Here is a 22,335-nt window from a genome sequence, read left to right as displayed (position 1 = left end):
CGAGCTGCATAATAAAATTGTGGAGACCAGGTTTCGGTCTTGAAAACAGGTTCTGAACAACATTGGAATGTATAACATATGTAATCGGTTGCATTCTTAGTTAAATATCTTTGTGTCGTGCATCGATTTTATTTTTCCTTATCTTGATATTGAGTATATTGTCTTTGTAATGTGCACAGGTCAACTGGATTCCATATGTTAACCTGTGTATCTAGAACATGATTCCTTCGACAGGCTAAACCCTAATATGTTGTCAGTGTGTCCATTGTTGTGCTTTAAAATTGTAGAGTGACATCAGGTGGATTGCGTTGTCAAGTAGTTCAGTGGTTTGTAGCACATCCTCAGTCCTCACGAAGCCACTGGACATTATTGAGTTACAAGGATATGATGGTAGACTTGATAGAGGGGAGTAGTACCCTAATTATTCGGGCAAGTGATTCCCTCATCCATGTTGTTAAGAATCCTAGTGGAAACTGGACGACCTCTCTTGACTCTCATTAGTCAAGGATTAGGTTGAATATAAGGACCATCATATGTTGGCCAGTCATCCTTGTGACCAATCAGTCTAAACTCTATTTTGTAAACCTTGATTACAGTTTCCATATGATACATGGGATGCACATGATCCTTCCAATCAAGTCTTGCGTGTGAGCATGTTGCTAGAACATGACGACAGGATACGTGAAGGGCCTGGAAGTATCTTCATTCGCATTTACCTCCATCGAGTAATATTTGGTAATTTTGTTGTCTAGATCCTGGCACTGCTACTAACTCCTCAATAGTTAATGTTGATCTCAATAGCCTTCATTAGCGTTTGTGAGAATTTAGCACCCGTTTAAAACTATGCTTGAGCTTCTATGCCCTTTTTTGCAAAAAACTCACTCAATCAGAAGTAAGTCAACTTGACAAGAGTAGTAATTAGCAGACTGCAAGTAGCCTTCATGACAATGTTGATGCACTCAAATATATTTGTGATCATGTGCCCAAACTTACGATCCTCATCAACATACTGTGTCCATTGTTCACGTGGTATTTCTTCTAGCCAGTTTGTGATTGGCACATTCTTCACTCTCAATCTGCCAAAGTAGTAAGCGAACTCCCTGCGTAACTTCAAATATGCTGTATTGACGAATACTTTATTCAATTCCTTGTTCTTAAAGTATGTCATGAAGTTGGTTGCAATATGTCTTGTACAAAAGGGAAGGTATAGGGGAGTTTCCAACTACTTTCATCGGCATTCAGTGTAACATTAATGGACTTGTGCTTGTCAGAAATCACCAATAGACCTGGCTGAAGCATGGCTTCCTGCCTGAAATAAGACGAAAAAATGAGCAAATTTTCTTTGTCTCTCTTCGACTACAACAAATGCAATAGGCAATATGATTGAATTGCCATATTGGACAATAGCCATAGGCAGAGTACCTCCATATTTTCCATACAAGTAAGTGCCATCAATGGAGATAAGTGGTTTGCAATGTTTGAAAGGTCTACACAAGGAGAAAACATCCAAAACATCTGATAAAACATAGCACTGTCATTATCACTATGCCAAGATTGTACTACAAGTTGCACCCAAGTACCTAAATCATTATAATTGTTAGAACATATTAAAATACAATGAACCATATGTAACTGAATGCAATGTAATAAATCTTATCGGGTAAGTACATCTATATTGAGAATAACTACTTAGGAAGTTCGTTGTATGATTCCTCCCAATCTCCATATATCTTGGCAATGACTTTCTGCTTTACAAGCCAAACTTTTCTATAAGACGCTTTGCAACCAAAGTGATTTTCAACAGATCCTTGAAAGACTCTTATGCAAATCGTTGGATCTTCTTTTACCATTGTGAATATATGTTGAGCTATCATCTTCGAGTCAAATATTCCATGGTCCTTGCCTAATGATGTTTGCATGCAAGAATGAGGATCATTGTATCTTCTAACCTCCCATTTTTTCTGCTTTCGGCGATAAGAGATGTGTATGCCCCATTGACAACCCAATCTAAACTGAGTGCATTGTACAACATATTTAAATTAGTCACTTTCTAATATCTTATACTCCACAGCCCTCCTAATACTATATATTTTAACTACCATAATGACTTTTTCTTTGTTTTCAAATTGTTGACCAATCTCAAACTCATTCGTTGGATCATCCTTAAGGCCTCCCTGACCAAAAGACCAATCTCAATTCATTGCTTCGAGATTCAACATGGAATAATGAGTAGGATGATCATACGATCTATAATGAAATTGTTTATCTCTTCATCCTCCTCATTAGGTATATCCATGGGTTTAACCTCTACTTCTTCACCATTGGACATGGGGTTAGCTTAATAAGGATCTATCATTAGGTCTCTGATCGCAGAACTATCATGACTTTCAAAATTCGCTTCTAGAATATAAAGCTTGAATACTTTGTTATGGGAATTAATGATTTTTTATTTTATAACAAAAAAAAAACCCGATTCATGAGCCAACTTATTTAATAGTTTAGTCATGTAAGTTGTCATTTCAGATAATCCTCTATTAATCGTGTTGCAATTATCTAAATTTTCAGGATTGAATCTCACTTAGGTGCAAGATTCTCTTGTCGAGGTGTGATGCTTTCTCACCAAGACAGGTCGGTCTCAATGGGCAAAGAAAATTGAGATTTTAAATAAAATTGAAAAAGTAAAATAGATTTAAATCGTAAAACTGTCGGACTTAGTAAAAATTTAGCAAAATTAATCGAATCATCTAAAATCTTAATATCGGAAGATTTTAAAAGTTAAATCGAGATTCTGGTTATTTTAGTATTGAATGAGTTATGTGTAACTATCGACTTACTTATGATTGGATTCTTTTCGGCTTCTTGGACTCTGAGTATAAGGCTAAGGTTGGGCTTATATATGTCATGGGCTCTTTCTTTAGTATGCCTAAGTCAAAACAATATTATTTCTAACTAAGTTAGGTTGGTCTAGTGGTTAGCTTACTAAGCCGCTTACGCAAATGTCGAGAGTTCGAATTCGCATTGTGCATGCAGCAATCCATTAGCCAGCGACAAACCTTTAAATGGAGTTTAGATCCGCAACAGATTAATTCTTAGCATGCTGGGCTAGAAATACTGTGAGAAAAAAAATACTATTTCTAATTTCTATTGTTTTGATAGTAATTTTAACGGACGGCTAACGTAAAAAAAATTTTTTTAAAGTTCCAATCACATAATATAACCACAAGAACGTTTTCATTATTTCTAAAACTTCACATATAAGCATAGCACTTACTCTTATAAAATTCTCAAATATAGGGTTCGTTTGTTTGTACTTCTAGGATAAATGAAATACTTTTTTTTTCAAAAATAAAAACTTTTTTTAAATAATTTGTTTGTACTAACAAAACAAAAGCATAAAACAAGCAATTTGCTGCAGTTTTTTTAGAAGCAGGTAAAACCTACTTTTGCTAGAAGTAGAAACAGTTGAAAAAAAAATAGAAAAATAATAATAAGATTATAAATTTATCTCCACATATTTTAAAAAATACAACTATATTCATTTAAAAAATATAAAACCCTACCGGAATACAAATCCAATAAAATTTCTATATTGCACTATTCTAAAAATGAGATTACATTATATTATAAGTTTTTGTGATATCTAAACATTTTATTTTATTTTAAAATAGAAAATGTACTAATGTATATGTAAAAATTGTGATATATATAATTAAAATAAAATATTTTTAATAAAATAAAAAATATAACTTAATTAGTACATTCTACTAAAATTTATATAATAAAATAATATATCTTTAAAATTTTCAAAAATATCATATTATGCAAAATATTTTTTTACCACATNNAAAAAGCATAAGCATATAGTTACGTCACCAAGCCTGTATTCTCTTGTATAAAAGGTTCCATTATGACGACTTTGAAATTTAAGTGAATAATAGAAATTGGTGCTAAATAGTAAAGCTTCAAGTAACAGAAACTTGCAATCCACATTAGACGTCTTTTAAATTAAACAAAAGTGAAAAACCACACACAAAAAGGTTGTAATATAAATCTCTAGAGCTGAAACAAATGCTGTTTTGTCAAGAGTGTATAATTTGGTACATCAGACTCAACTATAGACTATAGCTGCCTCCACCAAGCAATAAACATATCACAATATGAAGCTGCAAAAAGAAGCTACTTGGACTTGTACCTCTTCTCCACTTCCTCCAAATTCTTGAGGTCCTTTTGGTACTTGCATATGCGGTAGATAGACCTGTCACAATATCCAATTATTCACATAACATGATACTTCCATTCTTTTAGATCCACTTGTGTGAAAATTTTACATGATCTCGCTATATGTTCAATTTCACGATGGATTAGAAGTTTCCGTGGGTACAATACTCGGCTCCATTTAATCAAAATTATGAAAGTCGTCACATAATAAGGAAATGTAAAATTTTGTGTGTTCATTTCCTATTGAGACAGTAACAAAGGAAGGACTTGTAATTAGGCATGTCAACGATGCTCATTATAAAGCACAGGAACATCGGTGATCTGAGTGTCTAAGCCGCTTATGAATTAGTTTAAAACTCAATTTGATTTGGGTAACTAATTCGTCGACAGCTCAGATTCGTTCGATGCTTCCACTCTCGTGCTTTTTTATAATACTCTCCCTATTAACTAGGTCAATTCCATTACCAAAAGAAAAAAGAGATCCAAATGTAAAATTGGTGATGGTGCTTTACCAATAGAGAAAACAAGCTGCAATGCACAGTACCACATTTCTCTGAGCTTTGTATATCTGATAAAACAAAATCAATTAATAGTCCGTAAGTAAAAAATGTAGTCAAGTATAAGGAAAGAGAATCAAATCTGGCAAATCTTATTTTCAATTGAGTAAATCAAAAGAATATTACATAGTTTCAAACCCAAAAACTGGTATAAGGCATATATTTTAATTTTTAAATAGTTGGAATTTTGAGATTTTTTGGGAAAGCAGGGAGGCGCTAATAAAAGTCACTAAAAGTATATTGACAAGACTACGATCATCTGCATAGCAACGATAGGAAACAAGGGATTGAGACAGTTCCGATCAGGCATGCAACGAAAGTCTGTACATTGTTAATAGAATTTGCACTATCAAAGAACCTCGTGACTTATTGAAAGAGAGAAAGAAGAAGGCAGGGGACTGAACACCAAAATGCAGTTAACCTCTTAAATCCGATTTAAAATAAAGAAAGCATATTGTACCACTCAAGACCAATATGAATTTAATTTCTTGTTGCACTTTTGTTGTTAATGTTTATTCTCCAGTATTATTTACAGTTTGCAGCAACTGATTATTGTATGTTTACTAGAAAGCCAACATTAAGTTTGTTTTCATAGATGGTAATGGTAACATTTTTGTCTTAAAACATATGTAGAAAGTGTGCTTTCAAAATCTTCGCATATAGTATTTATTTATCTTTACATCTGATGACTTAAAACACATTGTTCCCAATCATTTAAAAAGGCTACAATGTTTTGATAGGTGCTGTAAACAAAGCTATGTGAATTTAAAGTGATTTATCTCAGCCAATATATACCTACTGCATGATTTACAACACATTTGAAGATTTCAAGTGGAACCCTTTGGCATAAAAAGTATGAACAACAACAACTAAGCCTTATCCTGCTATATGAAACAAGACGAAATTGAACAGAGAAAAGCAAAAACCACTGATTGATTTTGATCACGATCTGCTTACATTGAAAGCTGCTTTCGGAACCTGCCCATGAGTAAGGATCCTACTTTCCAACTACATGCAATATACAGTACCAGGAGGCTGGACTGAATTGAGTGAATTTGGATACACAATAAAACCCAAAAACTAGATTAAATACAATTAACATGAAAGTTTCAAGTAATATAAATTAAACATGACGGCTATGAACTTTCTCTGAGTGCAACATTTTGGTTTAAACCACCGATAGATATTCAAAATGGCAACACGACATAGGACTGTAGACCCGAAGGGTGTGGTTGGGAGTTGGGATCTCAGATGGCGTGATGAAGGAAGGGAATGGCTTGATGAGTAAAGAGGACAAAAATGTTGAGAACAGGTATAGATAATTCAATCACAAATAAACATCCATAAAGGGGTTAAAATCCAGTTAAATGCAACAACTATTCTGGGGCTTTATGTGATTAGCTTTGTATTCAGAATCACAGAAGTCTCCAAAGCAATATTAAACAGCTGGCAGTAAAATGTGTGCTTTAAACTACAATCCCATGGTGTGCCAATCTATAATTAACCACTGAAATGAGCAATTCGTGAATAACATAAGCCAATTTGACCAACATTTAATTCCTCAAGGGTTTTGCTAACTAGGAACCAGCCCACTGGTAAAGTTTCTAAAGTTGAAAGTTTGTATTGAAGGGGTATTTTTCAGAAGTGTTCAAAACATTCAATGCATTCAAAGCTCCACTACTTTTACTTTCCATCATTAGAAACACTAATTAGTACCTTTAGGATACTGGTTAGCTAAATTTCCAATTACTAATACTTTTGAATCTCTATATTCTTGCCGCATTCATTAACTACTTTTAAGTTTGATACACTTCCCTACCACCCATAATCACCAAAGGTAAACTATGAACATTCAGTGGCCATAATTCAGGGAGTTCTCTAATCAGGCTACTTTGACAGTAAGGCTAAAATCAAAATCACCGAAATCTAAATCATTCTACGTTCACAACTCAAAAGGGCAGAAGAAAGTCCCAAACAACATATTTCACAAAAAAAAAAATACTTACAGATTTCTCATATCGATCTCTCTCTGCAGCAGTACAAACATCAGATGTACACATCAACCTATGCTCATTCTTCCAGTATATATCTGCGAACAACCACAAAATCCAAATTCACTGAAAACTAACACAATAAATTCCCCCAAAATCACCAAATGGATCTCCCAAAAAACAGTGGCATGGTTGAATACAACTAGTCAACTACCAACGTAAATCATCCCAAATAGAAAAATGAACAAACAATATATCTAATTTTTGTTCTATGACTAATTACACGCAAACCCTAAATCAAAGAAAAATTGCACAATTTGCAAGTACCCTACCTAACAAAAAGTGGAAAATTGAAGATTTTGAGGCACACACATGAAATTGAAGAAAGGAGTTAAGACAAATTGGAAGAAGAGCATACCGACAAGCTGGAATCCAGCGAAAGGAACAATAAAAAGCGCAGGTTGGAGAATGAGGGAAACAAAATAAACCAGACGGTCCCTTAAGAGCTTGGGAGTGGGAAGTGTAACGAGAATGGCGACGGCAGCCTCAGCAGCCACCACGTAGGAGAGAACCAACCACTGCAACGCCATGTGATCACTCTCTTTCTTTCTTCTTCTTCGTTACTCTGATTCTTATTTCGTTTTGTTTTCCTTACTCTCTGTCTTTCTGTGCCAAGTCTTTTTCTTGTCGTTTTTATTTTCCTTTTTCTTAAAAAATTATCATGGATACTTTTTTTTTTTTTTTTTTTTTTTGCATATGATGCAAGGTTTGGTGTTACTCCGTTTATGGAGCTCAAAAGTGTTTAACAAGTGTGTGACGGCAGTTAGTTGACGAAAGAAAATCAAACAGTTTAATTTTTTACAGGGATGAGGGGGCACAAATTGAACTGTCCGATTTGTGCGTAGTGATGTTCCGTGCATGGAAGTCGGACCATACGATTTATACCATGCGGAGGGTTATTTTTTTTGGCCCAACGAAATCGGACCTAGCGATTTTTGGGTTTCAAAAATTTTTGGGCGGACTGTTTAGTAATCGGACCGTCCGATTTTTTAATTCTAAAAATTTCAAATGGGCATGCATGCGGTCGGATGGTCCAATTTGAGTGTGATATATATATATATATATAATGTACCTACCCAAGTTGAGCAATCCATTTCATTCTTCTTCTTCGGTGCTACAAGTCTCTAAACCTCTTTTCTGCAGATCTCTTCTTCTTCTTTCTTTGTAGATCTCTTATTCTCTATTATCATGGATGATAGAGTAAGATTAAAAGTGTATTATCATGGCCAAATTTTATTACAAACATCAGAAGGAGTGAAATTTGTGTGTGAAAATCCGTTAGATATTATTATTCCATTCACACTGTCATTTGAAGAATTAAAAGGTGTCATGTGAGAAGATGGATTCTCAAATATCTAGGAGAGTGTCGTGTATTCTATACAGATATCCTATATCTGTCTTTGGTGGATTCATGCAATTTCAAACGAAATACGTGACCGATGAAGCGAGCATGCAAGAAATATTTTCAGTGTATCTTGAAAGTCGGTCGCAAATATCGTTTATCGAACTGTATATCGAGTTCGAGCAATCTGCAGCGGACCGAGATATTGAATTGGAAGATTACAACAGTGATAGTGAAGAAGAGTTCGAAAGTAACTACGAGGTCGTTGATCCGGGTGTAGATGAAGATCAATCTGACGAGGCTATGGTGGCAGATGTGGCAAATGTGGCAAATGCACTAGCAAATCAGTAGCCGTTTGTGGAGCCGAGTTTCATGCGGTCGTTGGATTTGGAGGCCATGCATGCACCGGAGTTTCCTCAATATGTAAATGCAGGTGTGCCATTAATTTAAATTAAGATTTGTGAAAGTATGATTTGTGCATGGGTTTTGAGTTTAGGACAAATAGTTAAGACAAGGGTAAATAGGCAAAATATAGCATGTAATTAGTAATTGTTTAATGTTTAATTATGAAGTGAACATGTAGGCTAAGAAATGTAGTATTTTTCGTCGGTGTTGATAAAATCAGACTGGAATGGCCGGTTCGACTGGATCAGCCATTTGGACTGGACTGGCCGGTTCAACGGGACCGGCTGGTTCGACCAAACTGGTCGGTTTGATCGGACCGGCCATTTAGACCGAACCGGCCGGTCCGACCGGACAGGGCATTAGGACCGGACTTGCTGGTTCGACCATTTTTCAAGATCATTCGAAGCTGGATTCCAACACAGTTGCAGAAGCAATAAAGCCATTGGTAGAAGTTGACCCGTCTATAAGGGTAAAATCAGTGATTACGGAAGTATAGTCAAAGTTTAACTACACCATTAGTTATCACAAAGCATGGTTGGCAAAACAGAAGGCAATGGAGTCAATTTTCGGAGGGTGGGAAGCTTCGTACGAAGCCTTGTCGATATGGTTTGAGGCCATGTGTCACAAGGAGCCATCCGCAGTTGTTCATTTTGAAACAATGCCAGCGTATCAGAGAGATGACTTGGTTCCTAATATTCATGTACTACACCGAGTCTTTTGGAGTTATTACCCTTGTATTAGAGCCTTCAGACATTGCAAGCCAATAGTGCAGGTAGACAGAACTTATTTGTATGGAAAATACAAGGGTTGTTTGTTGGTTGCAGTCTCACAGGATGTCAACAACAACATCGTGCCGATTGCATTTGCGATAGTTGAGGGAGAGACATCTGAGGCTTGGCACTTTTTTCTAAGTAACTTGCGACAGCATGTTGTGACACATGATGGTGTGGGCCTTATCTATGAGCAATAGCTTGGTCTCCTCCCAGAGCATTCCACATGTTCTACATCAGACATATAGAGTCCAACTTTCTGAGGAATGTATGGAGTGAACTGCTCAGGCTCTTGTTGTGCCTGTGTTTGTGAGAGGGGCAGTGGTGGTTGCGGTGGCGATGGTGGTGGCGGTGATTGTACTTGTTGATTCTTCTGATTATGCATAGGATTGCCGTGCTGATTCTCTTGCGGTTTGATCTGTGACAGATGCAAGTGGTCACCATATGTACCTCGATACCAATGCAAGTAGATATCTGCTTGATGCTGTGAGGGCACCGTGTGCTCGACAAGAACATGACTATACCGGTTCATCCAATGCATAACCAGAATGAGTGGGTTCCAGACCAATCTTGATTCTTCAGACCTGTCAGAACCTCGCCGTGTGCTTCACCTAGGTCTCGCTCCTGATGAGGAACGCCCTGAGTCAAGCCAAATTGCCTCCTCAGTCTATCAGATGCATGCCACTCAATATATTCAAAAGATATAAGTGGAACTGTGGCACTCCAAATAGCAGAATGCTGACGGATGTCAAGAGGAATCACGTCGGGATCGGTCCTCCCAATTGCATAAGGCTCCCAAACAAACTGCACACATTATGCAAGTAACCGAGGATTACACACAGAATAATAACACGGCTAAATGAAAAGAACTACTTATTTATTACAACAAACATGTCCTTCTTGCAGAACATCCAGATCTCTCCTATAGTGATCAAGGGTACGATATCTGTAAGGCCGATTCTCATGTTCCCAGTTATGCCACCTAACATCAAGCGATTTGTTAACTTACATTTATCAATACAATTTAAAATACACTATTTCAAAGCGTTTAGTAATTAAATTTACCTATTTTCAATCGGAAAGATTCGAGGATTGCTTGGAATCGGCGCAATGAATGGTAGACGGATCCAAGCCCAGGTAAGCAACAGTGTCAGCGGACCATCAATCTCCTTACAGTCGACACGAGTTGCTCTACACAACAATCTATATAGGTGTGCCAGACAGGCCGATCCCCAACTGAACTGTATGATCCCGGCAAAGTTACGGAGTAACAGTAGAAACTTCCAGTGCACCCCTGCTGCAGACTTATCTCCAAACATAACGGTCCCAAACAATAACATTATGTGGCACTTCACGTACCTCTGAATTTGGATATCATCAACCAACACTAATCGATCTTTCAATGCTCGAAACCAAACCAACTTGATGAAACTTCCCCTGCAGTCTGCCTTCATAAGTACAACACCAAACTGATCCAAGCATTCAGCCTCTAAAGCCTGATAACTACTCAGTGTCGGTCCCGTAACTGGCAAACCATTTGTCGGAAGACCAAGAATTAACGCCACATCCTCCAATGTCACAGCACACTCACCAACCGAAAAGTGGAACGTGTGCGTCTCAGGGCGCCATCTCTCGACCAGAGCATTAACCAATGTCGACTGACATTGGACAACTACAATCTATGAAACATGATAAAAGCCGGTGTCTGTAAATACCCCTCCACTATTGGATTGTACCTTTCCGGCGGCATGTAGTGGTCACATTGCAACATTCGAGAATCCTAAACACAAACATAATATTAATTAATTAACAAATTAAATTTATCAAATCAAACTTTCATTACCAAATAACCAGTAAAACGTATCCACAACCACAACCAATAAAAATAATAATAATAACAATACTGTTAAAAAAATAACTATCATATTATATACTAATATTCAAGTAACTATTCAATTATGTTCTAACAACATACATACAACAATAAATCAATCATTAATCCTTTATTAAATATTTATGTTATACTTATAACAAAAATAATTAATTTAATAATTTTTAAATCATAATATTTATTTTAGCTTCCTACGAACGCTTAATCATAAATAAATATTATTACTACAAAAAAATTATTTATTACTAACAATTAATACTAATTAAATGATTTATTATCACACGTTGGTATCTATTAGTGCCGTATTCTAATAAAAATAATTAAACCATCAGTATCAGTTATTATTATTATTCCAATAAATTCAGTAATAATAAGTAATATTAATTATTTTATTTATCCTATCTCCATTATTATTATTATTGTTATTATTATTATTATTATTATTTTAATTATCTTATTAATAACAATAATTAATTTATTATATTATCATAATGTACCATAATCCTTCCTTCTAAATAATATTATTACACTAATCTCTAATCTCTCTATTATAATCTAACATTACTAATCCCTAAAATTATTTTAATCAGATTAAAATATTCAAACACTATTATTACACTAATTTCTAACATTATCATCATAATAAATTACTAATCTCTAATATAATAATAATTATTATTATTTGAATTAAAATAAAATTTTTTAGAATAAAAACTTACATAGTTAGGATGATCAAGATAATTAGTAATATGGAGCTCCAGACGATTAACATCTTTTATTCTTCTTCTTCTTCTAGGCATTGTTAAGGAGTGATCCAATTTTTTTTAATTTAAAGCTTCATCAATGGAGGGCCATGGAAGAAGCTGGTGGTGGGGTTGGAGGAGAAGAGAGTTTCATGTTGCTGAAAGTGAAAGAGAATGGGGAGGGGACGTTCAGCAATCAGCAAAGTGTTGCTACAACTTGGAGGGGGACACTTGCATGCGTGACACCTGGCTGGAGGGCACAAATCGGACGGTCCGATTTGTGTACCCTCCCCAGCCCCGAAAACGGACCGTACGATTACCGTGGTAAAATTGGTCCGTCCGATTTCTTCATCGCAGCCGTCACATCTGCGTGAAGCACCATGGACGCCCATAACCTTGTCATACACCAACTCCTCCCCAATATGTAAAATAAAAAACTCCGATTTTATACCTGATATAGAATTTAAATAATTTGATATTTTAATTTAAATGAATAAACACAATTAGTTGAATTAAAACATGCCTTTTACTTCTTGCATTTATAAATAATCATAGGTGAAAATTCAGTTACAGTTGACTTTACGTAAAGTTGATAATTGAGAGTCGTTAGATGATTTGATTGATTTGACTAAATTTTTATCTAATGACTCTCAGTTATCAACTTCACGTGAAATTGACTGCACCTGAGTTTTCACCATAATAAAAAAACATAACAAAATGCATACGTATTAAAAAAAAACAAAGAGTGAATTTTTTTGGTTTATTGAAGATGATATTTATCAAAGTATGTTAGTAGAATGTTTAATTATATAAATGAAATTAATAACGACTAACAAAATATAAAATATGTATACTTCTACAAATACAAAATGTGCAAATTAAAATGTGGTTAATGTAAAAAATAAGAATTATCACGTAATTATAGACTAAAGCAAAATATATGTTTTTTACGAGAATCTAAAATCTATATATTACATCTACGAATGTATTTAATTTAATTGAATTATAAGCAACACCTGATTAAAAAAATCCTAAACGATTCATTCAAGCAAAACAAAAATAACAACAAACACTCTTTATTTAAGGTATGTAACATTACACAATTTTTTCTTCTCATCAATAGACATGCAAGTTTGTTGAATAGAAATGTTAAATGCTGCCTCAAATTTCTTTCTAATAAACAGTGGCACATTACTATAAATAGTCAATAATCTTTTATTGTAAGAGTTATAACTTAGGATGTTGACAGAGATATCCTACACGCATAATTAATTATAAGCATAAGAATTCTAAATGAACTTAGAGTTATATATTTTTGAATCAATTTGGCATATAACTAAAATCTTGTAAGAAAGATGGATTAAAAACCGTTATTTGCGTGTGATTTATTTTCATGTGCACCATATTACTATTATAACAATCGAAAGCATGGGACAAAAAGAAAAAAAAAGTGAACAAAAAAAAAATAATAAAAATTAATTGCTAGCAAATTGGATATAAAAAGCATGCCAACAACTAACAGACATCTGAATACATATCAAGTTGAATTCCAAAAATATGATATATGAAAAAAAAAGAACCTATTTTGTTTACGAAAGAATTAATAGATTTTGAAATTTCATCATGGATGAAGTTGTGCCATAAGAAAAATGAATATCATGCTATTAACAAAAATAAAATTATAATGATTAAAAAATCTATATGAAAATGAAATATCACAAGAAAAGATGTTAAAATAACGAAATACATACACAATATATGAGCTATACTTTTCCATAAAAAAAGGCTAACCAATGAGACAATTGCACGATTTTCAGCATCTGCAAACAATTTTATGAGTGAAGCATTAGTTGAAACTCTATATACATTATAGGCAGAGTATATGCTGTCATCATCGATAGGTTTCAGATCAACCATCAAAACTAACTTCTGACCTATTAGTTTGGACAATATTTTTGAACCATCTGAATATAAGTTATCACTCTGTGGATTAGAATATACCGGATCATTTACATATTTAAGAATTATATTGTATGAACATAAAAACCTAAAACATAATTAATAAAAAAATTTAATTAAAATAGAAATAAAAATTCTTGTTGTTTGAATACAATTGGGTGCATATAATATCTGAAGTCTTATTTAAAGATTCTACGTAGGAGTTACTATTCGAAAAAGTAAATACATGATGTATAAAAGGAGTTAATAACAAACTCACTATAAGAAATAAAGGATCATCTTTTAACAAGTCTCTATATTTTCTATCTATAAGGTAAGAAAACACTCTACATCTCATATTTACATAACATGTAAAATATTAGGTCACTAACAGTGAAATACCTAATTAGTATGAGTTTTAGAAAGAATACAAATCTTCAATTGAATATAGAAAAGTAAGACATTTTAAATATGATTAATTGTTAACCTTGGAAGACCATCTGAACAATGTGTCAAACAAAATTCACAGAATGGAAATTAAAACGCTGATTCGGTTCAATTTTTTTTCCACATAGACAAATAGAAAACCACCACCGATGATAAGTAGCGATGTTTGTAATGGTTCCAAACCAAAATAACATGAGGAACCTACATTTGATGAAAAATATATATTAAGCAAGTGTGAAAAAATAGTTGAACATATAAGTAATGAATAACCAATACAGTCGAAAGAAAGAATTTAAAACAGAAGTATGAAAGTTACAATGATAAAAGACAATACAGGCTTTTTTAAAGTGTATTGAGCAACCAAACTATTCAAATTGACCTCAATAGTTTTCATAGTCTCAGTATTAATAGATATTATAGTTTCCAAAGGTGGTAAATGATCACGAGGATCAGGATTCTGTATTATATCCTCATAAAGTGGTGACAATATAGGTGTTTGAATAATTCACTACAACAGAAGAAAATAATCAAAGACAATTGTAAGAAAAATTATAAAAATTTATAATTATCTTGATTAAAGAGAAAGATAATATGGTAATAGTAAAAAATAAAAAGATTCGACAAACTAACAGTGGAAATTGGATCTATCTTGAATTTGAAAATAATTTCTAGTTCCTGACAGTAGTTAATGACTTTAAATGAACCCGTGTATGGAGTATATCTCACTCGCTTACGTTCAACTTTGAAAACCACCTCTTTATCCACAACAGTATCAAATAATAAAGGATATGTGGGCCTATCCATGACCTATAAAATCATATTTAAAATTCGAAAAATATATTCAATAGATATGCAAAAGTTTTTTTTGAAAAAATAAAAAATGATGGGTACAAATTAATAAAAGATTAAGTAGTTTGCAAAAGTACCAGAAAGTCATTCTCAAAATTTTGGAGCAAATCAAACAACTTAGTTTTAAGTAATATGGCAGCAGAACGATCATAGAGAATGAAAACAGATGTGTTTGTGTTATCTTCAACATGTAACAAAAGTCTGAATCTAGGATCCAAATGTGAGATTTTATTAGGTACATAGGAAAAAAATATAATTACTATTAATGAAACCAAAAAAATCACAAAGCAAAGTGTTCAACTGTTTATGAGGACTAACTTTTTAAATGGATTCTGTAAATTTTTTCTACATTGAGAGCTAGTAAAATCTTTTCCTGGTAATTGTAAAGGATGTCCACAAATATAAGAATAGAACCACCAATCGTATTGTTTACAAATAACTTTAAATTTTCTAACATTGAACTAGCCCTCCTAGTTAAAAAAATAGTTCAACCAAATATGGTAGACTAATTAAACACAAAAAGATTGCAACAGATAAAAAAGAATTAAAGGAATAAGTGATTATGGTACACCACTGAAAAATAATAGAAGTAAAACATATATAAAATTATGGTTTCACTAACTGAAAATAGGAAATTAACCTCATCATCTTCCTTTAATTCAAGAATAGTTTTATTCTTATATAAATTAACAAAATCATCAACAACATCAACAATAATGCAATCATCACCAGCAGTCAGAATTTGGGTGAACCAAGGCTGGAAAGAATTCAGACTGCATTTATAATGCGGATCAACAGAACAATTGCCAGTCAGATATTTTTAAAAATTCTAATACTAAAGAGAAAATATATAACATTTGAGAAATCTAATCTATATATGAACTCAACTGCTTGAGGGATGTCAGAGTTAACAATGACATTTGTACAATTTATGATATTTTGCAAGCCAACTTTTCGCTTACTTAATAGAATTAATTAATATAACATGAAAAATATTCATTAGAAATTAAGCATTTATAAATTAAACTGCAATAACACGATACATCTAAAAAGATATAAATAATAAGTATGAAATAATAAAAATTTTAAATTATATTTAGAAAACATAACACAGAGTACAAGAAGCCTCCATATAATTTAACCCTGACAGATTGAAGAAGAACAATAGGTGGTAGCCCAATAGATTTCATCAACTTTGAGTGCATGGTTGCCAAAAAATCTTTAAATAAGTAACAATGAATATAGTAGTGGGAAAATATAAACAATATGAATAAGAATTAGATATTCACTTATTATGTGAATAACAGTAATGAAATTATTTGTAACAAAGACAAACAATATATGAAAAACGCATTATAAAAGACCTATTAACACTACAAGAAAAGCGTTGATTACCGTTAGATTAATTGAGTAAATTCGCTGGTAATCAAATTACCATCGGATTTACCGCCATCCTATAGTTGACGGTATAATCGGCGTCGGAAACCTCTTATCGACAGATTTTTTTTGTCCAACGCTAATTACCGGCGGATTATCCGTCGATTTTTTCAATGGATTTGTCGAGTTTGAGTTGATGATTACCGTCGGATTAATCCCATGGTAACTTTGGCGCTAAATCCTACCTTGGATTAATCTATGGTAGTATTTTTATTTATTTATTATTTTTTTGGCACATTTTTGCCACAACTAACAGTCAAATCAAATTAAAACTCTTATTAACAAAATTATTATTAGAAATCTAAAATTAGCAGAAATTAACAAATTATTTTATTAAAAATAAATAGTATGAATATAATAAAATGTCACACAAATAGAGTACTATACCCTAAACAAACAAAAATACATAAAACCCTCACATCTACAGATTCTGATAATCGTCGTCGTCATCGTCCCCTGTTATGGCGGCGGAGTAGGTGCTGCAGTCGGTGCCCCACCAGCAGCATCGCCGCTGAAACCAGCAGCGCCGCTGCTTTCAGCGCGCATCTGCTGGCTGTACTTCTCTGTTAGGTCTAAGTTAACGGCAACGCGTGTAAGAATCTCTCAATACCGCTGCTCAGACTACTCCATCCGTTGGTGAAGCTCTTGTGTTAGCTTCTGCACCTCCTCCCTCAGGTTGACAACTTCCTGGGGATTAGTAAGACTGGTGGCAGAAGCAGAGGTAGAAGAAGCCACCAACGTGGAGGAGCAAAGGCCACTGGTGAAGAAAGAGCCCAACTCGAAGTGGCGATTCTTGTGGGGTTCAGAGGTAGTCTTGCACCAAATCCTGTCGAGATCCATGACTAAGGTCTCAGAGCTGGCTTCGTCGACTCCACTAGGCGGCTGAAATTGAACTCACGACTGCATGCCATCGGGCCAAATCCTCAGTCAGATGACGAGAGGTGGTGGAGGGGCATCCTGCTCGAGGGCATTAGAGGTATCACCTACTGCAGGCTCTGTCAACATCATCACTGCAATTGTAGGGGGTGTAGCAGAAGGAGGTACCAAGTTTGGGTTTGGAACCATGATAAATTGCTGGTCCGATGGACCCACCTGTGACGTCACAGGGGTAGACGGGATAGCCAGGGTAGAGGGTGATGATTGGCAGCCCTGGAGGATTCAGTGGAAGCCCGCTCTCTACCACGACCACATGTCCCACTCAACCTACCTTTGCTGCCTGTCGTCATGTATGTACAGCAAATATATAATAATATAACAAACACCAATAAATAATAAGATAAGAAGAAACTCAAGAAATAACAAATAATTCAAAAAGTCATTTAGTTTAGTAAATCAAAAAAAAAAGAGAAAATTGCATAGTGTTCTAGTTTCAAAATAATTAAATTAGACTTTCAAAGCATTCTAACTTTATTCTATCTTATTTTCTATTTAAAGTATTCTAACTTTCAAAGCATTCTAACAAAGCATTCTAACTTTGTTAACAATTTTTCAAAACATTCTAATTTTCAAAGCATTCTAACAATTTCTCAAAGCATTCCAATTGTTCAAAGCATTCTAACAATCCAAAAAATTTGAAATGCAAACTCAAAAAAGCACAAAATAACATGATGAAATATCACTAGCAATGCATACGGCAAAACGCTGTAATTAATCGGCATAAACCACTAGTTCCAGCAGCAATATGAATTAGTAAAATAAGCATTAATATAGTAATTTCCTAACAAAGCAACTGCAACTAGAGAATCATCAAAATAGTTAAGCATTGCTCAAATAAATTCAGCATCAATTCCTTAGCCAAATTAACAATAAAAGCAAAAGTAATAATTCATACCAATTCAAATAATCCCAGTAGCAAGAATCGGCAATCTCAGATAATAATTCCAAACACATTGAGCAGAGATCAAAACCTATCAATCTAACTAAATTATCCTAACCTAACCACCTAAAATCAACTACAACATAAATTAATCTATCAAAATGAATTACTAAAAATCAACTAACTAAATGAAATTCAGATTAACTAAGCAGAAATCAAACAGCATAAAAAATAGATTCAATGAAAATTCCAAACCACCTAAAATTAACTAAAACAGAAATTAATCCAACTAAACTAATTACTAAAAATCAACTAACTAAATGAAATTAAGATTAACTAAGTAGAAATTAAACAGAGTGAAAAATAGAATCAATGAAAACCAGGCATGCAAAGCAATTAGAAGAAAGAAGACAGAAGTGAGTGGTTTGAGCAGTGGCAGGGCCAGCCTTTCCACTGGTGGCAGGGCAGCAGTGGCAGGAACAGACATTAGAGAAGGTGGCGTTTCGAGCAGCGGAGCAAGATAGCGCAGTAGCGGTGGCAGAGACGATTGGAGCAGCAGTGGTGGTGGCGGCCTTTGTAGCAACGGCAGGGGCTAGAGAGAGACTGAGAAGTGAGAGGTTAGAGAGAGAGAGAGAGAGAGAGAGAAGAAGGTGAAAAATTAGAGAGAGAAAACGAATTCAAAATGAAAGGGAAGATGGTTCGCAGTTCAAATTTTGGGCACGATTACTGCGTTACCGACGGATTAATCCGACGGTAACATGGTACGTGTAACCAAAACACATCATTTCACTAAACAAGGTTCATTGTCGGATTTATTCGCTGATATATTCGACGGTAGCTAGCGCACCAAAATTTCCTTTTTTCCCTCCAAATTTTACCGTCGACGGTACCATCTGAACATCAAGTCTGACAGTAATATTTTAGGGTGACAAATTTATTGCCAAATCCAATGATAAATCCGATGGAAAGCGCGCCGCTAACGTCCGATGCTTAATCCCACAGTACATTCGACGGTTCTAAGCATTTTTCTTATAGTGTAATGTTTAAATATAAATCAATTGAAAAATAACTATAGCAAAGATGTTCATGTGTTTGAAATGTTTGAATCGAGAATGCCTAACCCATTTGTGTAAAGCTGTATGACCACTAACTTCACTTTCTTTCCAAAAGAATCTCGAACATCTAGATACTGACGGACACTTATCAACAGACTGATTACATCTAACACAACAAAATGAATAACAAACAAAAAAACTTAATATATGGATTAATTGTCAAATTGAGAGAATAAAAGGATATTGGAAAGAAAATCATTAGTATATGTATACAAAGACCAAATAGACTAACCTATCAAATATGGTCTTCTTTCTGTAATCGTGATACATGTTCAATATTATATAAAACGTAAGGAGCTTCTGGGAATTTGAGACCAGGTAAAGGGACAACCTCTATATCAATCTCAAAAATTGTATCGATGCTTGCTAACTTTGGTTACTCCAAGATTTGGAACCAGTGTGAACTTAGATATCAAGGAAACATCTCTTTGTTTGAGAATGCCTTTAAATTGAGCTATAAGATGTTCCTTGATAGTACATTGAATATTATGACACTAAAAATAAAAAAACAGACGTTCTCAACATTAAAATATGAAATACTATTTGTACAGAAAAAGAAATAAAAATGAGAACTATAACCTGCTAGTTTCAAAAATAGTTAAAAGAAGTATTTTCTAGACACATTATTTGAATAAAAAGATAGACACTAAATCAAATAGTTGATGATATACAACATTAAGTTAATGCATTTAAGATAACTAATCAATTCATCCATTAGTAACATTTGAAGGAACAAAACTTTTTCGTCTTCGGAGACTAGATTAGAGACAGGTTATAACCTGATGATTTGAACCTTAATTCTAAAATATGCAGACCAAGGTTTTATATTAGCAAGACTCTGCTCTATTTTTTTGGGGACCAACAAAATTATCTTTGATTCTGTCATTACTCAAAGTAGTAAAGAAACCATAAGAATAATGTATAAACTAAACAACAAAAACATAAAAATGAGAAGAGTAATAGATTGGATATAACTTACATGTATTTAAATATGATAAAGATAGCTAGTAATAAAAAGAAAGTAAAAAATTGGCATTCTAATTTCTTCTATTAATGACCAAATTGGATACTTGCACAAGAAACTTAGACACAAGCATAGAAGAAAATGATGTGATTGACTTGTCCTGAAGTAGGTAACTGTCAATAGAATAGTCTTTTTGACTACACTATAATTATGGCTATAACCAATTTTAGAAATAGCTTCCAATGCAAACCAATTCAGTCCATGTACCTAATTAGTTAGCTAAAAGAAAATTCATTGATAGAGAGTTATTTGTTTACACAGAAAAAGTTGTGACTATATTTTCTTTGTTAATGAAGAGATTAGAAAATTTAAAACAATAAAGTCATACATGAAATTAGCATTAATAGTTGGAGTATCTTGCAAAATAATTGTTTCCTCTAAAGAAAAAAAATAGCTTTTTAAAACCATGGGAACATTAAAAAAATTAAAAAGGTAGGTGATAAACCCCAAATTGATGGTTTATCTTGTATTGAATTTAGAGTATTTTGTAGACCTTTTCTCACATTTACCCAATGAATTAGCATGGTTTTGTATATTCTCCTTTAATTGTGCTTAAGAGTGAAAACATGCTTTTTAGGACTTAAAATAGCTAAATCTAATTCTCCTTGATTCCATTAGATGCCTTGATATGTTTGTTAAGTGATTTAAGGTTTAGGAGGCAAAGATTGGATCAAGGGAATGAAGAAAGAAAGCATGAAAAGTTGGAGAACTCATGAAGAAATGAAAGAACCGGAAAGCTGTCAAGCCGACCTCTTTGCACTTAAACGACCATAACTTGAGCTACAGAGGTCCAAATGATGCGGTTCTAGTTGGGTTGGAAAGCTAACATCCGGGGCTTCGAAACGATATAAGATTTGCTATGGTTGAACCGCGCATGGTGATGCGTACGTGCATAGTACGCGCACGCGCCGTTGCTGCCACCTGGTTCACTTAAAGCAAAACGTGGCCAGCGATTTTAGAAGTCTTGTGGGCCCAATCCAACTCATTTCTGATGCTATTTAAGCCAAGGATTGAAGGGGGAATGAACATACTCTCATACTTTGGGAGGTTTATTACCATTAGTCATAGTTTTAGTTTTAGAATAGTTTTAGAGAGAGAAGCTCTCACTTCTCTCTAAAATTAGGATTAGGTTTAGGTTAATCTCTCTTCTTAGATCTAGGTTTAATTTATGCTTTGATTCACTTTTCCTTTATCAATTCTTAATCTTCCCCTCTTCCTCTTTCTAGTTATGTGCTTTAATAATTGTAATTCTTCATTTTGTTTTGGATAGATTGTTGTTTCTTTGTTTTCTTTCAATAATGCAATTTGAGGTAATTCATGATAATTGTGATTTCCTTGATTGTTGTTGTTAATTCTTTGCAATAATTGTTGTTAGATTCTATTCTTGTTCTCAATTTACTATGCTTTTCTTTTGTGCCTTCCAAGTGTTTGATAAAATGCTTGGTTGGATTTTAGTATAGGTTTTGTTCCCCTTGGCCTAGGTAGAGTAATTACTGACTCTTGAGTTATCTAATTCCCTTGTTGATTGACAATTAGAAGTTGCTAATCGATTTGAATGCCTCTAAAGCTAGTTTTCCTTTAGGAGCTGATTAGGACTTGAGGAATCAAATTGATTCATCCACTTGACTTTCCTCCAAGGTTAACTAAGTGGGAGTAATGGACAATTTGTCATCACAATTGAGGAGGATAACTAGGATAGGACTTCTAGTTCTCATATCTTGCCAAGAGCTTT

At 33.9% G+C, this 22,335-nt stretch overlaps 1 protein-coding gene across 1 annotated transcript; it reads right to left on the bottom strand.

Annotated features, from left to right (window-relative positions):
- Positions 1-3,967: 3,967 nt before the first annotated feature.
- LOC107490597 (uncharacterized) lies at positions 3,968-7,496 on the bottom strand. The gene is made up of 4 exons (XM_016111379.3): positions 7,185-7,496; positions 6,782-6,864; positions 4,731-4,786; positions 3,968-4,255 (listed from the first exon to the last, which is right to left on the bottom strand). The coding sequence occupies exons 1-4, from the start codon at positions 7,354-7,356 to the stop codon at positions 4,177-4,179; spliced, it is 390 nt and encodes a 129-aa protein (XP_015966865.1). The 5' UTR covers positions 7,357-7,496; the 3' UTR covers positions 3,968-4,176.
- Positions 7,497-22,335: the final 14,839 nt, after the last annotated feature.

This window comes from Arachis duranensis, chromosome 5 (genome assembly GCF_000817695.3).
Source record: "Arachis duranensis cultivar V14167 chromosome 5, aradu.V14167.gnm2.J7QH, whole genome shotgun sequence".
In the NCBI taxonomy this organism is placed as follows: domain Eukaryota; kingdom Viridiplantae; phylum Streptophyta; class Magnoliopsida; order Fabales; family Fabaceae; genus Arachis; species Arachis duranensis.
This window is presented reverse-complemented; position numbering and strand designations above follow the sequence as displayed.

Coding starts and splice junctions, on each gene's coding strand:
- LOC107490597 (XM_016111379.3), bottom strand. CDS start 7,356: ATGGCGTTGCAGTGGTTGGTTCTCTCCTACGTGGTGGCTGCTGAGGCT. Junction 6,865..7,184: donor CGCTGGATTCCAGCTTGTCG/GTATGCTCTTCT, acceptor GGTTGTTCGCAG/ATATATACTGGAAGAATGAG. Junction 4,787..6,781: donor GAGATCGATATGAGAAATCT/GTAAGTATTTTT, acceptor TTGTTTTATCAG/ATATACAAAGCTCAGAGAAA.